Below are 18,486 nucleotides of genomic sequence, written 5' to 3'. Positions count from 1 at the left end.
AGCTTTAATAGTATTTATTTGCCTAAAGATGCAGATAGGAATGAGTGAAATTTTCAAAAGCAGCAGGGGGCGAGATACAAAATATGGACTTTGGCTCTTAACTACTGTAGGTGCCTAAATCACAGAATCAGGCCCAAGAGGGTTCTCTAAACCTCCACTCAACTGCTCCCAAACACTGTAGGCACCTAAACTCAACCAGCATCCTACTGTTTGCAGTCAAATTCCCGAGGGTGACTAGGTTTCTGTCTCTGGGCATGCACACGGCAGCCTCAGACCAGACATCTGGACACATACATCCCAGAGTTCCCCCACCTAACTCACCCAAGGGGTCCCAGTTGGTAGGTGAGCTCACGCAAAAAGTTGGGGTGGAAGTAGGGACTCCCTTGTCACTTTTAGCCCAGTGGTTAGGGTACTCAGCTGGGATGTCAGCAATCCCTGTTCAAGTTCCTCCTCTGTTGGAGGGAGAAGAAGGGGGATTTGAACAAGGCTCTGCTACTTCTCAGGTGAGTCCCTCACCACTAGTCAATGGGATATTGCAGTGTGTGGGGTGCCCTCTATCACTCTGGTTGAAGCTGTTCTATGCTGGATAACTAATATTCCTAACTTCAGATATAACAATGACACATACGTAATAATTAGATAATCAGAATCAGTAAGTAATAACTTTTCCAATGATATCTCACAAGACCCATATTGCCTAAAACATGTCTTAGTTATACCAAATTCATATTAGAACAATATCTCCATGAAGAGTATGGGGTGTAGTGTCACACACCCCATATGGCCCTGCATCAGGGGACAGCAGGAGGGTGGGTTGGGTGGTCAGGAGAGCAATGGGCATCTAACCAGTTACAAGGAGACCTGGAGAATGACAATATTTTTTGGTAAAAAAACAGGGCCCAAAAATTTGGAGGAAGAACGAAAATACCAGGGAGACTCAGTGCAATTTTATTTTTTAATTCATTTTTTTTGGTCAAATTTTGGTGGTAAATATTTTTATGTGTATAGCGTATTTCTGTCTGGGATGAGGGAAGATTGTGTGACAATATCTAGGCTGGAATTAGCAAAGTTGCCTAGTGATTTTCAGTGCTCATTTCCTATTCATAGTAATTCATCCCTTTCTTTTTATTTGCGTTGGGAAGGGAAATTGGGTCTCATGAGCTACGAAAATTTTGGCCATACATCTTATGTTTGCATTTCATATATCTGTATTGATATCCATATTTATATCAATATTGATATAGATATTTTAATGTTGCCTTGACCCTGCAAAGATGTACGAACAGGTGGGAAATTTCACATGGCAGGACACAGAGACTCCCAACCCTCCCCAGACTTTCATTTTTTGTTTACCCAGCTACAGATCTGCATAGAATACTGCCCAATCAAAGTTCTCCACTCACTGTGGAGGCAATATTTTTCACCTACTGTTCAGAGGCATAAATGAAAATGGAGGGTCCTAAAAAGTGGAGAATGACTTTCATTGGCTTCAGTGGGCATGGAAGAGACCCAGAACCACCCAAAAGATGGTAAGCTCCTTGCAGAATTTGGACATAGTGTTCATGTATGGATGAATGAGCCAGAGTGCTTTACTGAAACGTGAGATTGGAAAAAAAGCCCAATTTTTATAAAGAATGTTTCTTACAGTATGAAGTTTTGTATAAAGAAATGTCTGTTAAATGTATGAAAGATAAATGCTCAAAAAGTAGCAGAGTAACAGAAGGAAAGAAGGAAAGAAAGAAAGAAAGAAAGAAAGAAAGAAAGAAAGAAAGAAAGAAAGAAAGAAAGAAAGAAAGAAAGAAAGAAAGAAAGAAAGAAAGAAAGAAAGGGGTAACCCTGCTATCAAGGACTCAAGTAAGAAACTATATCACCTCATCTCTATTTACTATATGCTAAAATTGATACTTTTACATTCTATGCCTTTTTCACTAAGATACTAGTTTAAGAATAGCTTTTCTTAGGGACTCTTTGACCTCCTTGTTTCTCACGCTATAGATGACAGGGTTGATCATAGGAGTCAGGACTGTGTAGAAGACAGAGAATATTTTTTGTAGGACCTTGGGAGTGTTGGCTGTTGGAATTACATAGACAGTTAATACGGTCACATACAAAACTGCAAGCACAATGAGGTGAGAGGAACAGGTGGAAAATGCCTTTTGCCTCCCGATGCTGGAAGGGATTCTCAGGATGGTGGTGATGATACAAATGTAGGATGTCAGAGTCAGAAGAAAGGGCACAAATGTCCCTATGACAGCAATAATAAATGTCAACAGTTCCAGAGTCTGGGTGTCAACACAGGACAGCTTTATCATGGGTGAAAAATCGCAAAAGAAATGGTCAATTTCTTTGGAATCACAGAACGTTAATTGGAAGAAGAAAATATTTACTATGGTGCAAAGCACTAAGCTACTTATCCAGGACCCTGCCACAAGCTGCCAACAAACCCTGCCATTCATCAGAGCAGCATAACGGAGTGGATTGCATATCGCTAAATACCGATCATAAGACATTGCCGTGAGCAGCAGATTTTCTGTATTTGACAGGAAACCAAAGAAATATAATTGCACAATGCAGCCCTTAACAGAAATGGTTCTGTCCCCAGTCAGGAGACTGGCCAGCAGCCTAGGCAGGATGGTGGAGGTGTAGCAGATCTCCAGGCAGGACAAGTTCCCCAGTAAAAAGTACATGGGGATGTGAAGTTGCTGATCAGCCACAACTAGTGCAACGAAGAGAATGTTTCCGGAGACAGTCACAATGTAGATCACTAGAAACACGAGGAAGAGAAGGGTCTGCAGTTCAGGGACATTCCCAAATCCTAAGAGGATGAATTCCACAATGGGCGTTTGATTTCTTACTTCTGCTTTCTCCATAATATGCATCTAGAAACAGAAAACCATTAAATATTGATCAAGTGCACGCAGTCAGGTTGTGCTGTCGGTTACACTGGCAGAAACCTGGAGTAGGTAACCTCATAACACTGCATCTCTCCACTGGAAAGTGAAGTTGTCAAAAAACAGAGGGAAGACTCCTATCCTTAAGAGGTTCAGCTTCCAATATAGCTGAAATAAGAGCATGGAACCCTACTGAATTACGGAAACATCCCATCTAACTCCCTTGGCTCTCTTCAACTTTAAATACTTTTAGGCTGGGATTTTGAAATATCTTTATCATATCAGTGTCACATCAAGAAATCTAGAAGACATAACAAAAGATCAATAGATTGGAAATGAAAGATATTTAGAGTTCAACCATGGGTACGTCTCCCCAGCAGCTGGGAGGTATAATTCCCACCTTGGGTAGACGTACATGCACAAGCTTTGATCAAGCTAGCAGGATAAAACAAGCAGTGAGAACATGGCAGCACATGCAGCCCTTTGGGATGGCTACCTGTGTACGTAGCTGGGATCTCAGATGGGATTGGGCTCGGGCAGCTAGTCTGTGCTGCCAAGGCTACGCTGCTATTTTCAGCTCAATAGCTCAATCAAAGATAGTGTGTGTAGGTCTACCAGAGCAGGGAATTACACTGCCTAGATGCAGTGTAGACAGTCCCCATAAGACAGATACTGAAACACTAAGGAGGCTGTGGTTTGTATGAAGGTCTATCCAGCTGTCCTCTATCCCAGCAGATTCAAATTTTAATTTGCACCAGTTGATAGATGCAGCTGAGAAACGGACAACGACACAAACAAACCCTAAACACAGACTGCGGGCCGTTTCCTGATCTCAGTTACACCAGGGTAAATTGCATCGGCTTCATGTGGATTTACACAAGTGCAACTGAGATCAGAATCCAACCCCGTATAAAGAAACGTAAGTGAGGTAAAAATGAAAACTCATTAAGAGAGAAATAAGAGAGTCATTTTTATCCAGAAGGGAGAATGTGCCTGGAGAAAAATGAAAAATGGGAGAAAAAAGGAAGAGATACATAGACAGAATGAAACAAAAATACAGAGAGAGAAAGAGAGAGATTGTTTCTTTCTCCAAATTTTATGAACAATAAAATACAGATCTGTTTAAAGAGAAGTAGCAGATCCTTGCTGTTAAAGAAAAGGTATCAGAGCCAATAAGTCTGAAATCTCTTCTTTGGTTTTCTTCTACACGCTTCTTGATATATCCTGCCATCTGATCTCTTCATCCACTGAGTTCTGATGCACCCATATGAACTATGCCTACACCAGGAGTGGCGATGGTACATTGACACTAGTGCAACATAAATGTCTGACGGAAAAATGGAAATCCAGAAAAACACACACACACAGAGAAGACAGACAATTTTTTTGTTTCATAATTTTACGAGCAATAAAATGTACACACAAGGAGTCAATAAATTAGATAAAGTCATGGAGGATAGGTCCATCAATGGCTGTTCGTCAGGATGGGCAGGGATGGTGTCCCTAGCCTTTGTTTGCCAGAAGCTGGGAATGGGTCACTTGATGATTACCTGTTCTGTTCCTTCCCTCTGGGACACCTGGCACTGGCCACTGTCGGAAGACAGGATACTGGGCTAGATGGACCTTTGCTCTGACCCAGTATGGCCGTTCTTATGTTTTTACTTTCTAAATCTGAGAGCCATTCATTTATCTTTCCTGGGCATGTTTTGCTTTAACCTTCTACTTTTATTTACATTCCCCCTGGATTGAACAAGCAATCCTATTCTTTCTGACACGCTAGATGCCTGAGCAAGTATTTTTCTTTTCTAAATCAGGTACCTGAGCAGGTATTTTTCTTTCCTAAATTATTTCATTTTAACTGTGCTGCTTTATCTGTCACATGGATAGTCTATTGCCAGCTGCCCCCTAACCATAACCCTTCCTTCAGATTTTCTGAGATAAGTTTATAGTCTTTGCACTACATTTTCCAATATCTTCTACTCTTGATAGTCTTCAGTTATCTCAGCAAACTGGGCTTTGGGTTACTACTTGCATGTCTGGATCCTACAGTGCTCCTTGGTGTATTTTGTTGTTATTCCCTGTCACAGAAATTGTGGTCTCCCCTGGTTGGTAATTTCGCCTTCATGTGAGATGATGTAATCTTCCTTGATAGTTCTGCTAGTGGGAATTTGAAATTATTGCATAGAGAAAAGATAAAGTGTTCCCTCTAAGCTGCGTGGCTGTGCAACTGAGCAGGAGTGAATCAAGTGACGTGCACTGATTAGCAGAGCCGCGCAGGGTGGCGTGTGTTCAGGTACCCTTCCCCCCACTGCTCTGCAGCCGCATTGCTCCTGCTCTCTGCCTTGGGGCCCCTTGCAAGCGGCTCCCAGGACCCTGCTGCTTGCTGTGCAGAGCACAGGGGGCAGGAGGGGCGCTGATGTCAGGGTGTCCCCTCCCCCACTCCCCCCTGCCCACGTACCCCATCTCCGCAGAGCAGGAGTGGGGGACAGGGCTCAGGAGCAGAGAGCTTCTGAAAGCTGCTTCGGTCTCAGCTTTCTGGTGGGAGTGCCTTAAAAAGACAAAGCACAGTCTCTCCTACGTGTCCCCAGCAGCTGGCACACTCACACTCTGTCTCTGTGTCTCTCTCTCACTCAGACACACACACTGTCTCTAAGCTTTCGTGAGCTACAGCTCACTTCAAGCTTATGCTCAAATAAATTGGTTAGTCTATAAGGTGCCACAAGTCCTCCTTTTCTTTTTGCAGATACAGACTAACACGTCTGCTACTCTGAACACTGTCTCTGTGTCTCTCACACACACACATACATTCTGTCTCTGACACACGCACTGTCTCTCTCTCTCACACACACACACAGTCTTTGTGTCTCTCACACATACACACACTGTCTCTTTCACACTCACCTCCCAACACATACTTGTGTTGTTGTTGTTACTTCCCGCAATGCACATGTATTCTCTGAAATTTCATTCTTTCCAAGTGCTGTTATTGCAGTTTTTGACTGGTCTGTGCATTACATAATTTTATTACTCTCTTATGCTTAAATTTAATTCTTTGACTAGTTAGTATTAAAATGCCTAACCTGTCCTGGATGGAGTAATTATCCCTATGGTAATTTTTCAAAAATATATATTATAGCTACGGTTTTTTGTTTTTACTGGTGTCACACATCACCTCTATATTGGTGTACATAACAAAATTCACTCTGCACATGGATAGAAAAAATTAAAGGGAACATTGATGTGAAGGAATATGCTGTGTATGTGGGATGGGAAAGGTGGAGATGGATTGCTCTACTGTAAAACATGAATATAGTCTGTGATAGTTTATTTTGAGAGTGGGCAGGGGAGACATGGATCCTAGCCCATGTCAGACATGAAGAAAATATCTGTTGCCTTTGCCCTGTAAGGGGCCTGGCACAAAACCCCTTGTACTCAATGACTGAGAGTCTTTCCCTTAACTACAAAGGACTTTGGATCTGGCTCATGATTATAATATGAGATGCAAGATGTTGGCGCATGTGAGCCATAGTGAGATAAAGAATGGCTTGGCCCCTATTTTGTATCTACTAACAGGATGACAACTCATACAGTAGGCGTCTGGTCGGTGATGGGAAGTTGACTCGTGGGGAAGTATTGATCTGATGACGTGAACAAACCAGTCCAACAGATACCATTCTCTCTTTAATTATATTGCAACCAATACAATGTTGTTTAGTGTTGCTGAATTGTATAGTAAATGGCTTCACTCACTTTGGTTTATTATAAAATATAGTCAAGAGACTAAATAACCAGTAATAACATGGTACAGGAAAAAGGGAATGGATGACAGGGGATGGATCACTTGATGATTACCTCTTCCCTTCATTCCCTCTGAAGCACCTGGCATTGGCCACTGTCAGAAGACAGGATACTGGGCTAAATGGACCTTTGGTCTGACCCAGTCTGGCCGTTCTCATGTTCTAAATCTGAGAGCCATCCATTACTCTTTCTTAGGCATGTTTTGCCATTGCCCATTTTTGATGGCTTCCCCACGGGGTGCTACTTGGAACTGCGGTTCCACTGAGCCCACCCAGTCGGGCTCCCTCTGACACTATGCTGCTGTGGCAATTTGCAGACCCGCTCCCAGTCCTACACTTCCTCCAGCATTTACACAGTTAGGGACACACCCAGCTCATTTTCATGCAGGCTCTCTGACCAGCCACTGCATGAACCAACAATAGAGAAGCCACAAAAGCTCCAGCCTAGGACCACAGAGCTGTACCACCCTGGCCTGGTTCAAACACCGACCAGTAGGAATTTGTTACCCCGTTTGCCTCTCCCTCAATGTGGAGAGGAATATGCATACTTGTGCTAACCAACCTGAGATTTTTCCCAAGATATTTCACTTAAAGGCACACTGGTTTATGTTAAACGACAAACAAGTTTAACTACAAAACACAGATTTTGAGTGACAATAAGGGATAGGAAACAGATCAAAGCAGATTACCAGCAAACAAACAAAAACACAAACTAAGCATAACACACCGGTTAGATTGACTATGAATGAGCAGTTGCTCACCCTGACTGATGATACCAGCAGTCTTGCAGATTCTCAAGGCACAGGCTGCATTTGCTTTGCAGTTAGGGTTTCTCAGGTCTCATACACAGGCTAAAATCCCTTTAGCCTGCTTCAAGCACTTCCCCAGTTCAGAGTTTGTTCCTGAGGTCTTTCCAGGAGTCTTCTTGTGTGAGGAGTGAAGAAGAACCGTTGATATCGCTCCCTGCCTTTTATAGCCTTAGCATAGGGCGGGAACCCTTTCTTTCAAAACTTGGTGCCTGGACCAGTGTGTGAAAAAATAAAGAAACCCCAAGATGGAGTCCAGAGCCATGTGGTCTGGTCACCTGCCCTTGTAGAATCATAGCAACCATTACTTACACCTCTGGAGTGTTCTCAGGAAGGCTCACCAGGTGGGGGATAAGCTTCTCCTCAGGCCTATTGTTTTCCCTAATGGCTCATTACCCTGAATAGGCCCTTCCCAACCAGATATGTAGACTGAAAGCATCTTGCCTAGTGGGAGTTACCAAGGTGTAACTACATTTGAAATACAGATACATAATCCATATTCATAACTTCAGATACAAAAATGATACATGCATAGAAATAGAATAATCATATTAATCAAATCACAACGTTTCCAATGACACCTTACATGACCCATCTTGCACAAAATGCGTCATGATTATGCTATAATCATAACATAATAATATCTCAATGAAGAATATAGTGTGCAGTGTCACCCCATCAAACTTCATTACTTTCCCCCTGGATTGAACATGCAGTCACACTGTTTCTGACATGGTGGATGCCTGAGGAGGCATTTCTCTTTTCTAAATCAAATTAGTTCATTTTAACTGTGCTGATTTACCTTTCACACTGATGATCTATTGCACCTTAACCCTAACTCTTTCTTCAGATTTCCTGAGATAAGTTTACAGTTTTTGCACTACATTTTCCAGTCTTATCTACTATTGATATTGTTACATTATCTCAGTAAACTGAGCTTTGGGTTCCTATCTGGGTGTCTGGGTCCTACAGCTCTTCTTGGTATAGTTTGTTGATATTCCCTTTCACAGAAATTGTGGTCTCTCCTGGTTGGTAATTTCTCCTTCATATGAGATGATGTAATCTCCCTTGATAGTTCTGCTGGTGGGAATTTGAAATTATTGTATACAGGAAAGTTAATATTTATTTTCAGAAAGGAAAAACAACAGTACAAGGACAGTCTTATTACTAAATTCAAAGGGGACATTATGGAAAACAACTGATACCACAGGGAAAATAACAGGGATAGGAGAACTGTTGAACCAAAAGACAAAGCAACAGAAAAAAGGGAATGTCTCATTTCAAAGGAAATTAATGCAGACAGAACTTCTGATCTCAATGGAAATCTCTGTTCTTCTGATGTATTAGATGAGTAGATCTGCTAGAATAATAGCAAAAAAGGAACCAATGTCAATTCTATTTTATAGTAACAAGAAAATGAAATGTTCCCAAGTTAAAAAATTCTTGGATAAAGCTCCCAGGTCGGTCTGATCTCTGGACCTGGAACTCCAAATGCAGGCCTAGAAGACCCTAAACCTGCCACATGAAAAAAGTTCAAATCTCCTTGTTGACATTGGCTGTGATTTTTTTAGAAATCTAAGGGAGTTAGGTACCCAACTGCCTTTGAATATCAAAGGGAGTTCAGCAGCTAACCTTTCTATGCTCCTTTGAAAATCCCCACTTAGATGCTTGATGACCTAATTTTCACTCATCCTTCTGGTCTTTGCTGAAAGAGCAAGGGGTTCCTTCTCCCACAGTGTGAGGGAATATGCTGTGTATGTGGGATGGGAAAGGTGGAGATGGATTGCTGTATTGTAAAACGTGAATGTAATCTGTGAGTGTTTATTTTGAGAGCGGGCAGGGGAGACAAGGAACCTTGCCCATATCAAATGTGGAGAAAATATCTGTTGCCTCTGTCCCGTATGGGGCCTTAAACAAAAACCCTTGTAGTCAATGACTAAGGGCTTGTCTACACTGGCACTTTACAGCTCACTCAGGGGTGCAAAAAAACACTCTCCTGAGCGCAGCAAGTTTCAGCGCTGTAAAGTGGCAGTGTAGACAGTGCCCCGGCGCTGGGAGCTATTCCCTTCGTGGAGGTGGGTTTTTTACAGCGCTGGGAGAGCTCTCCCCCAGCCCTGGTGCCGCAACTACACAGCCGCGTTAAAGCGCTGCCAGGGCAGAGCTGTAACGTTGTCAGTGTAGACATTCCCTTAGAGTCTTTCCCTTAACAACAAAGTCTTTGGCTCTGGCTCCTCATTATAAGATGCGCGATGTTGGAGCATATGAGCCATAGTGAGATAAAGAATGGTTTGGCCCCTATTTTGTATCTACTAACTTATACAGTAGGGGCTGGGTGGTGATGTGAGATTGACTCATGGGGAAGTATTGACGTGTACAAACCAGTCCAACAGACAACATTCTCTCTTTAATTATATTGCAACCAATACAGTGTTCCTTAGAGTTGACAGATTGTATAGTAAATCACTTCACCCACTTTGGTTTATTATCAGATATATTCAAGAGACCAAATAACCGGTGTCAGCCAAGTTTATTGCTATAAACCAGTAATAATATTGTACAGGGGAAAGGTTCTGAATGATACCAATCTCAGGGAAGCCATGTCATGCAGTCATGTCACATCCACCTTACGCAGAAGGTGTGCTCCCAAAGTTATACTCCTAAAGCCATCTTTTTATACCTGCCCTGTTTACAAGTAAAAGATGCTGCACACATCATTTGAAACTACTTAGCTTTGTACCTTGTTTTTCTGGTACCATGGTGTACCCCTTATTTCCTAGGTCTGAACTGATGCATTTCAAGTACCAAAGAGCACGGAAGCACCTGCTAGGCCTGTAATAGGGCAGAACAAACATAAGTCTTGTCCTCTCAGAGTCTTTCCAGCACAGGCCTATGAAAATCATTCCCTAGCTGTCGCTGTGGTAAAATTATCATCTATCCTGATCTGGACAACTATCCAATCTACTTCAGACAAAGATGACTTCAGATAATGCAGGGTGTTATGGGATACTTAGCATAAGAGAATAGGGGTATAGTTAAGGTGTAGGCCAATTTAGGCTATGTAACAGCTATACTATTTGTGTTTAATATTATGTATGCTTAATGTCCACTAACATATACATAGTGTGGATAATACAGATTATTACCTAATTCATCTAAGTGCCAATTGGGGTTGTATTCATAAATCTCGTAGCCCTGGTCTTTATCGATATAGAGGTGCCTGAAGATTAGAACTGAGCAAAAAATTGTTGGATTTTTTATTGATTTTTATTTATTTATTTATTTATTTATTTATTTATTTATTTTTGGTTCAGTGGCTGAATCCAAAAATCCAGGAAAAAAATTGGCTCTTTTGGAACCAACACTTGGCATTCGCCAGGTAGCTGGTTTGGGTCCCAGTACTGTAGCCATGTGTGCATTCAGCTTTCCTGGATCTCAGCAGGCTGCAGCATGGTTTCTCCTTTCTAACCCTTCATGGAGATGGAACGACATGACCCAGTTGCTTTAGGCCCCAGGACCAGTGTTGATACCCCAGATGCCCTAAAATGTCAAGCACACCCCGTCCCAGAGATGGACACATGTAGGTGCTCTGAGTTTATGATTCACTTCTCCAGGGGCAGGTGACAGGTGAAGCAAACAGATTCACAGGCTTTGCAAAGATCTCTGAACATGAGATCACACGACAAAATACACTGAGCTGGACAGAACAAGAGAACACCTGCCTTGGTTTCCTCACCCATGTGGGGTATTCTTAGAGCTTGGGCCAGAGTCCTTTAGGGTGCCCAGAATTCCCATTCCTGCAGCTCATGGTTCCTTCCCTGAATCATGGAGTCTCTATCTCTGACACCTGCAGTCAGTGTCCTTCTACTCTTTTTTTCAAATAACTGGTGACAGACTCTCTAAACTCCCATCCCCTTTGTCAGACTTCTCCTGTGATCAAAGCCTTGCTCTACACTTAACCACACACCCAAGCAATGTTGCTATGCCAACAAAACCTTTGGTGTAGACACAGATTCGCTAGGGCCCAGGGCAGAAAGTCGAAGTCCTGCCAGGCGGGACTGCAGCCAAGGATCCCGAGCCCTGCCACCTGGGGCTCAAGCCAAAGCCTGAGAGTCTTAGCTTTGTGTTGCCCCCTATGGTGTGGGTCCCGGGCAATTGCCCTCCTTGATACACCCTAACACCAGCCCTGGCTTTTATATGCAGAAAATAGTTGTTAGGGGCACAGGTGGGCTGTGGAATTTTTATAGCATGTTGGAGGGGCCTCAGAAAGAAAAAATGTCGAGCACCCCTGGGCTAGGAGATTGATCCATGGTCTAGAAAACAGTCTCATGGCAGACACTGAAGGAGATTTCTGTATTTTGCTTACTGAAGTGCAGGGTAAGTAATAACTTCATCCCAGACTGGAAATAAGGCATAATTTTTAACACAGAGAGTAATTAATCATAGAAACAATTTCTCAAGGGTTGTGATGGATTCTCCATCACTGGTAAGTTTTAAAGCAAGATTGGTTTGTCTTTTTAAAGTTCTGCTCTAGTTCAATCCCGGATTCATGATATTAGGTTTTTACATTAGTATTTGGCTGTGGAAATTAACTTTAGAAACCCATATTAAAAAATGTTATGCCTGAATTCATGATGTTGTTTTGCATTTGTTCACACTGATTTTCTCAGCTACATCTGATAGTTTCAGATGTGGAGATGTGCACACTGTAGTTTATTATGTGTTGAAGGATCTTCGTGCAGCAAACCACTCACATCGTCCTCATTTTCTATCACCACAGCCTGATTAAACAAGAGGAAAACAACACAGAAGGCAGAAGCCAGTAAGCTATACCTCTCTGACTCATTAAACCAGCAGAACGTATCCCCCTTTCTTTTAAATTTAAAAAAAACACACACATTCCCTTGGATTCTCTTAACTCATGTGCATGGCAGAAATTTACCCACAGAATTTCTCAGGGCCCCCTTTACCTTTGTATTTTGCAGGCTGTAGATGAGAAGATTATCTAGGGGTGTGAGCACTGTGTAGAAAGGACAGAACGCTTTGTTCAGGTCTCTTGGTTAGTTGGACTTGGGTAACATGTAGACAATAATCAAAGTCCCACAGAACAGTGTAAAAAAGATGAGGTGGGAGAAGCAGGTGGAAAAGGCCTTTTGCCTCCCAGTGCTGGAAGGGATTCGGAGGATGGTGGAGATGATGCAGCTGTAGGATGATAAAAGAAAAAAGGGGGCAGAGTGAAAATATAGGCAAAGGTTATTTTATTTCTTAGAATTCAGACCCATAAGAGACAAGAACACAAAAACTCAGAGACAAAGCAGGCTGCTCCCTAAAACAGAGAGGCATAACTCTGGGCTGGCTGGCTGCAGAATGACTCCCAACAACCAGAGCATATGTTTCCATATAGAGATCCCCTGTCTCCAAGTGGTACCAGAAAAACCCCTTACACTCAGAGTGATAGCTTGTAATATGAACACAGTTTTCAATACACCACACGCTGGATAAGGATGAATGAGTTTGTGACAAAGTTTCTGGCCTACAGGGAGTAGGTGGCTGATCTAGGAAGAGAAATGAGGAGTCGCGATTCTCACACCTCTGCCTTAAGCACAAAACACACAACCTTTGATAGAAAACCCATTCAGCATGTATTTCTGTCCTGCCTGCTCTTCTGTGTCAGAGGATGATATTTAGAGCTAATTGAACCACTGATTTTTCATTTCTCTGGCAGTTCTGGGGGGAAAAAGCCTTACCACCAGGCTATGAAGTCAATCGCACTTGCTTTGCCTAGCCCAGTGACTACTCAGTGTCATTCAGGATGAGAATGAATAGTCATTGGGTCAGAAAGCAAGTCCAAAGATGACTCTGTAGTTTGGTAGTTAAGATGCATACTTTGGCTGCATACGATTGAAGTTCAACCCCCTGTTTCAATGACTATTTAATTCGTTATACCAAATGGAACAACTTTAACAGGAGCGAGAGAGAGAGAGAGAAAGAGAGAGAGAGAGAGAGAAAGAGAGAGAGAGAGAGAGAAAGAGAGAGCTTGTGCAGAGAGTATTCCATAGGCCAGTGCACTTGTTTCCAATGTGGGAGACTGAAGACTTCCCCTCATCAGGCAGGGGGGGATATTGAAAGTGGGTCTTACACACGCACGAGTGCTGCAACCACCAAGTTAAATGTTATAATGGGGGCGGGTTGAAAATATTCAGCTAATTTCAGTTAAATTCATGAATCACTTCGAGCTGACCAAATCAACTGTTCATCCAAATAAAGCCTAATACATGAGGCCACAAACTATATATACCTCCGTCTATGCACCCTGTCATAAATATAAAGGGAAGGGTAACCACCTTCTGTATACCGTGCTATAAAATCCCTCCTGGCCAGAGGCAAAATCCTTTCACCTGTAAAGGGTTAAGAAGCTAAGGTAACCTCACAGGCACCTGACCCAAAATGACCAATGAGGGGACAAGATACTTTCAAAGCTGGAATAGGGGGGACAAAGGGTTTTGTCTGTCTGTGTGATACCTTTGCCTGGAACAGATCAAGGATGCAAGCCTTCCAACTCCTGTAAAGTTAGTAAGTAATCTAGCTAGAAAATGCATTAGATTTCCTTTTGTTTTTTGGCTTGTAAAATTTGCTGTGCTGGAGGGAATGTGTATTCCTGTTTTTGTGTCTTTTTGTAACTTAAGGTTTTGCCTAGAGGGATTCTCTCTGCTTTGAATCTGATTACCCTGTAAAGTATTTACCATCCTGATTTTACAGAGGTGATTCTTCTACCTTTTCTTTAATTAAAATCCTTCTTTTAAGAAACTGATTGATTTTTTATTGTTCTTAAGATCCAAGGGCTTGGTTCTGTGTTCACCTGTACCAATTGGTGACGCTATTATTATCAAGCCTTCCCCAGGAAAGGGGTGTAGGGCTTGGGGGGATATTTTGGGGGAAGACATCTCCAAGTGGTCCCTTTCCCTGTTCCTTGTTTAAATCGCTTGGTGGTGGCAGCATACTGTTCAAGGACAAGGCAAAGTTTGTACCTTGGGGAAGTTTTTAACCTAAGCTGGTAAGAATAAGCTTGGGGGTCTTTCATGCAGGACCCCACATCTGTACCTTTGAGTTCAGAGTGGGGAAGGAACCTTGACACACCCTGTGACAGGTTACCCTCACTCTGGGGTGCCACCTGATGTACTGGGTTCCCTCACCCTGTCCTGCTGACTCAGGCCCTCAAGCCTCCTCTACCACACAAACAGGTAGGGCTATACCCTGCTGAAGAAAGACAGACACTGAGATCAACTCTCCATGGGAAGACTCTGCTAGAGAATTGCACAGGACTCAATTGACTATGTATCAAATACAATCACAGAGTACTGTACAGCGTAAGCTAATTGAAATTTGCCTCCTCCCTTGATGTGGAGGAAGATATGCACAACATTCTGACCCCCAGTTATGAATTCTACAAACTGGTTTAGAGGGAAAAAAACAGGTTTATTAACTACAAAAGATAGATTTTAAGTGAGTATAAGGGATAGCAAACTGATCAAAGCAGATTACCTTAGTAAATAAACAAACATGCACGCTAAGCTTAATACACTAATGAAATTGGTTACAAGTAGTAATTTATCACGCTAAATGTCATTTTAGGCATCTCTTTCACAGGCCAGACATCTTTTCCAGCCTGGGTTCAGTTCTTCTCCCTGTCCGTCCCCCCGTCCCACCCACCTTTCTCTTTGTTTGTTAGATCTTTCCAGCAGTCATCCTGTGTGAGGATTCAGTGAAGAAAAGAATGCTAATTATTTCAATTCCCTGCCTTAAAAAGGTATAAATATGGTGGGAATCCTTTACTTCCCAGTTTGATCCCAAACCCCTATACTAGTAGTTCAAGATGGAGTCCAGTACCAGGTGACATGCCCCTGAAGTGTCAAAGCAGCCATGAGCCAAAGGCCCTTGGTAGTGTCCCAGGAAGGTGGGAAATTAACATCTTCAAAGTCCTATTGTTGGTGCACCCAGACTGATTGCATTCTGTCTGGTGGGCATTACCCACTTGAAAATACTTTTGTAATTGATACATAGTTAATATTCCTAACTTCAGATACAACAATGACACATGCATACAAATTGGACAGTCATAATCAGTAAGTCATAACCTTTCCAATGATATCTCACAATACCCATCTTGCATAAAACATGTCTTAGTTATGCCATATTCACTGTAATAATAGCTCTATGAAGAATATGGGGTGTAGTATCCACCACAAATGGCCCTGAATCAGGGGACAGCAGGAGGGTGGGGTGGATGGTCAGGAGAGCAGCGGGCATCTAACCAGTTACAAGGAGAGCAGGAGAATGATGATTTTTTGGGCAAAAACCAGGACCCAAAATTTTGGAGGCAGAACAAATATACCAGGGAGACTCAGTGAGATTTTATTCTTTAATTCATTTTTTGTCAAAATTTGCAGGTAAATATGTTTATGCATATAGCGCGACTCTGTCTGGGAAGAGGGAGGCCCGTGTGACACTCTCTATGGTGAGATTTGAAAAGTTGCCTGATGCTTTTGGGTGCTCATTTCCTGTTCATATTAATTCATTCATTTTAGTTGGGTGGGGGAGGGTCTTATGAGTTTTGAAAATGTTGACCATATATCTTATCTTTGCATTTTATATATCATTATTTATATAGATATAGATCTTTTAAAGTTGCCTTGACCCTGCAAAGATGTATGAACAGACAGGAAATTTCACATGGCAGGACAATGAGACTCCCAACCCTATATGGATTTTCAGTTTTGGTTTACCCAGCTAGAGATTTGCACAGAATACTGCCCAATCAAAGTTCTCCACACACAGTTGCGGCAACATTGTTCACCTACTTTTCAGAGGCCTAATTGACAACAGAGGATTCTAATCAATAGCTCAATCAGAGATAGAGTGTGTAGATCTATTGGAGCAGGGGATTACACTGCCCAAGTGCAGCACAGACATATCGCATGAGACACATACCGAAACACCAAAAAGACTGTGGTTTGTTTGAAGGTCTATCCAGCTGTCCTCTATCACAGTAGATTTAAAGAAAAATTTCCACCACTTGATAGATGAAGGTGAGAAACAGAGAAAGACACACAAAAAACCCTAAACACAGACCACGGGCTATTACCTGATCTCAGTTACACTAGGGTAAATTGCATCAACTTCATGTGGATTTACACAACCGCAACTGAGATCCGAATCCAACCCCATATAAAGAAATGTGAGTGAGATAAAAATGAAAACTTAACAAGAGAGAAAGAAGAGTCATTTTTTATCCAGAAGGGAGAATGTGACTGTAGAACAATGAAAAACTGGAGAAAAAAGGAAAAGATATATAGAAAGAATGACATAAAATACAAAAAGAAAAGGAGTACTTGTGGCACCTTAAAGACTAACAAATACAGAGAGAGAAAGAGAGAGATTGTTTCTTTCTCCAAATTTTATGAGCAATAAAATACAGATATGTTTAAAGAGAAGTAGCAGATTCCTGCTCTTAAAGCAATAAGTCTGAAACCTCTTCCTTTCTTTTCACCTACTCATGTCTCGAGATAGCATATCTTCTGATCTCTTCATCTACAGACTTATGACATACCCATATAAACTATGTTTACAACAGGAGTGGCAATTGACACTGGCACAAAATAAATGTATATCAGAAAAATAGAAATCCATAAAAACATACACACAGAAGAGAGACTATTTTTTTGTTTCAAAATTTTTACGAGCTATAAAATTCATGTTTGAGGAAAAGAAACAGTGTCCTGTGGTGAAAAATAAAATACACATGCACGGAGTCAATAAACTAGATATATTGATGAAGGATAGGTCCATCAATGGCTATTAGCCAGCATGGGCAGGAATGGTGTCCCTAGCCTCTGTTTGCCAGATGCTGGGAATGGGTGAAAGAGAATGGATCACTTGTTTATTACCTGTTATGTTCATTCCCTCTGAAGCAGCTGGCATTGGCCACTGTCGGAAGACAGGATACTGGGCTAGATGGACCTTTCCTCTGACCCCGTATGGCCGTTATTATGTTCTAAATCTGAGAGCCATTCATTGTTCTTTCTTAGGCTTGTTTTGCTATAACCCATCTACTTTCATTTACTTTCCCCCTCGATTGAACAAGCAATCATATTCTTTCTGACCTGGTGGATGCCTGAGCAGGTATTTTTCTTTTCTAAATCAGATTATTTCATTTTAACTTTAGCAGCATGTATGATTACCTGCCCTATGGGCAGGTGGCATGCATGTGTGCATTTAGTGCAAGGAACTCCTGGCCCTCAGAGAATGTCTATGGGCTTTGGAGACCAGAATGGCTGAATTGGAGGAGCTAAGGGAGATAGAGAGGTACATATATGAGACTTTCTGGGACACAGTAGAATGGTCCCACCCCCCGGTCTGATAGCCTCTGTGCTGTTGAGGAGGATGAAAGTCTCAGGGATGAAGGACATCCAACTGGAGCTGAGGGAAATGATCCCATAGTGGGCAGCCTCCTTCCAGACGATGTTGTCGTATCCTCTCACACTGAGGATACCTCTTCAGGGGAGGAAACTCCAGTGATTAGGAAGAGACAGATATTAGTAATGGGCAATTTGAGCGTTAAAAACATAGATAGCTGGGTTTGCGATGACTGAGAGAACCACGGTGACATTCCGTGAAGGTTGCGGATCTCTCGAGACATCTAGATAGACTTATGTGTAGGGCTGGGGAGGACCTGGTGGTTGTGGTACATGTAGGTACCAATGACATAGGGAAGGATAGGAGGCAAGTCCTGGAGGCGAAATTTAGACTGCTAGGTAAGAGATTGAAGTCCAGGACCTCTATAGTAGCATTCTCTATAATGTTTCCATTTCCAGGCACTGGGCCAGGTAGAAAGGCAGAACTGCAGGGTCTGAATGCATGGATGAGACAATGGTGTAGGGAGGAGGGGGTTAGATTTATTGGGAACTGGGGAAACTTTTGGGAAAGGGGGAGCCTATA

At 42.3% G+C, this 18,486-nt stretch overlaps 1 protein-coding gene across 1 annotated transcript; it reads right to left on the bottom strand.

Annotated features, from left to right (window-relative positions):
• Positions 1 to 1,928: 1,928 nt before the first annotated feature.
• On the bottom strand, positions 1,929 to 2,879 carry LOC141997897 (olfactory receptor 5V1-like). The gene has a single exon (XM_074970469.1). The coding sequence runs from the start codon at positions 2,877 to 2,879 to the stop codon at positions 1,929 to 1,931; it is 951 nt and encodes a 316-aa protein (XP_074826570.1).
• Positions 2,880 to 18,486: the final 15,607 nt, after the last annotated feature.

Source organism: Natator depressus, chromosome 13 (assembly GCF_965152275.1).
Source record: "Natator depressus isolate rNatDep1 chromosome 13, rNatDep2.hap1, whole genome shotgun sequence".
Lineage (NCBI taxonomy): Eukaryota > Metazoa > Chordata > Testudines > Cheloniidae > Natator > Natator depressus.
The sequence above is the reverse complement of the archived record's forward strand: the minus strand, read 5'-3'. Positions and strand labels throughout refer to the sequence as shown.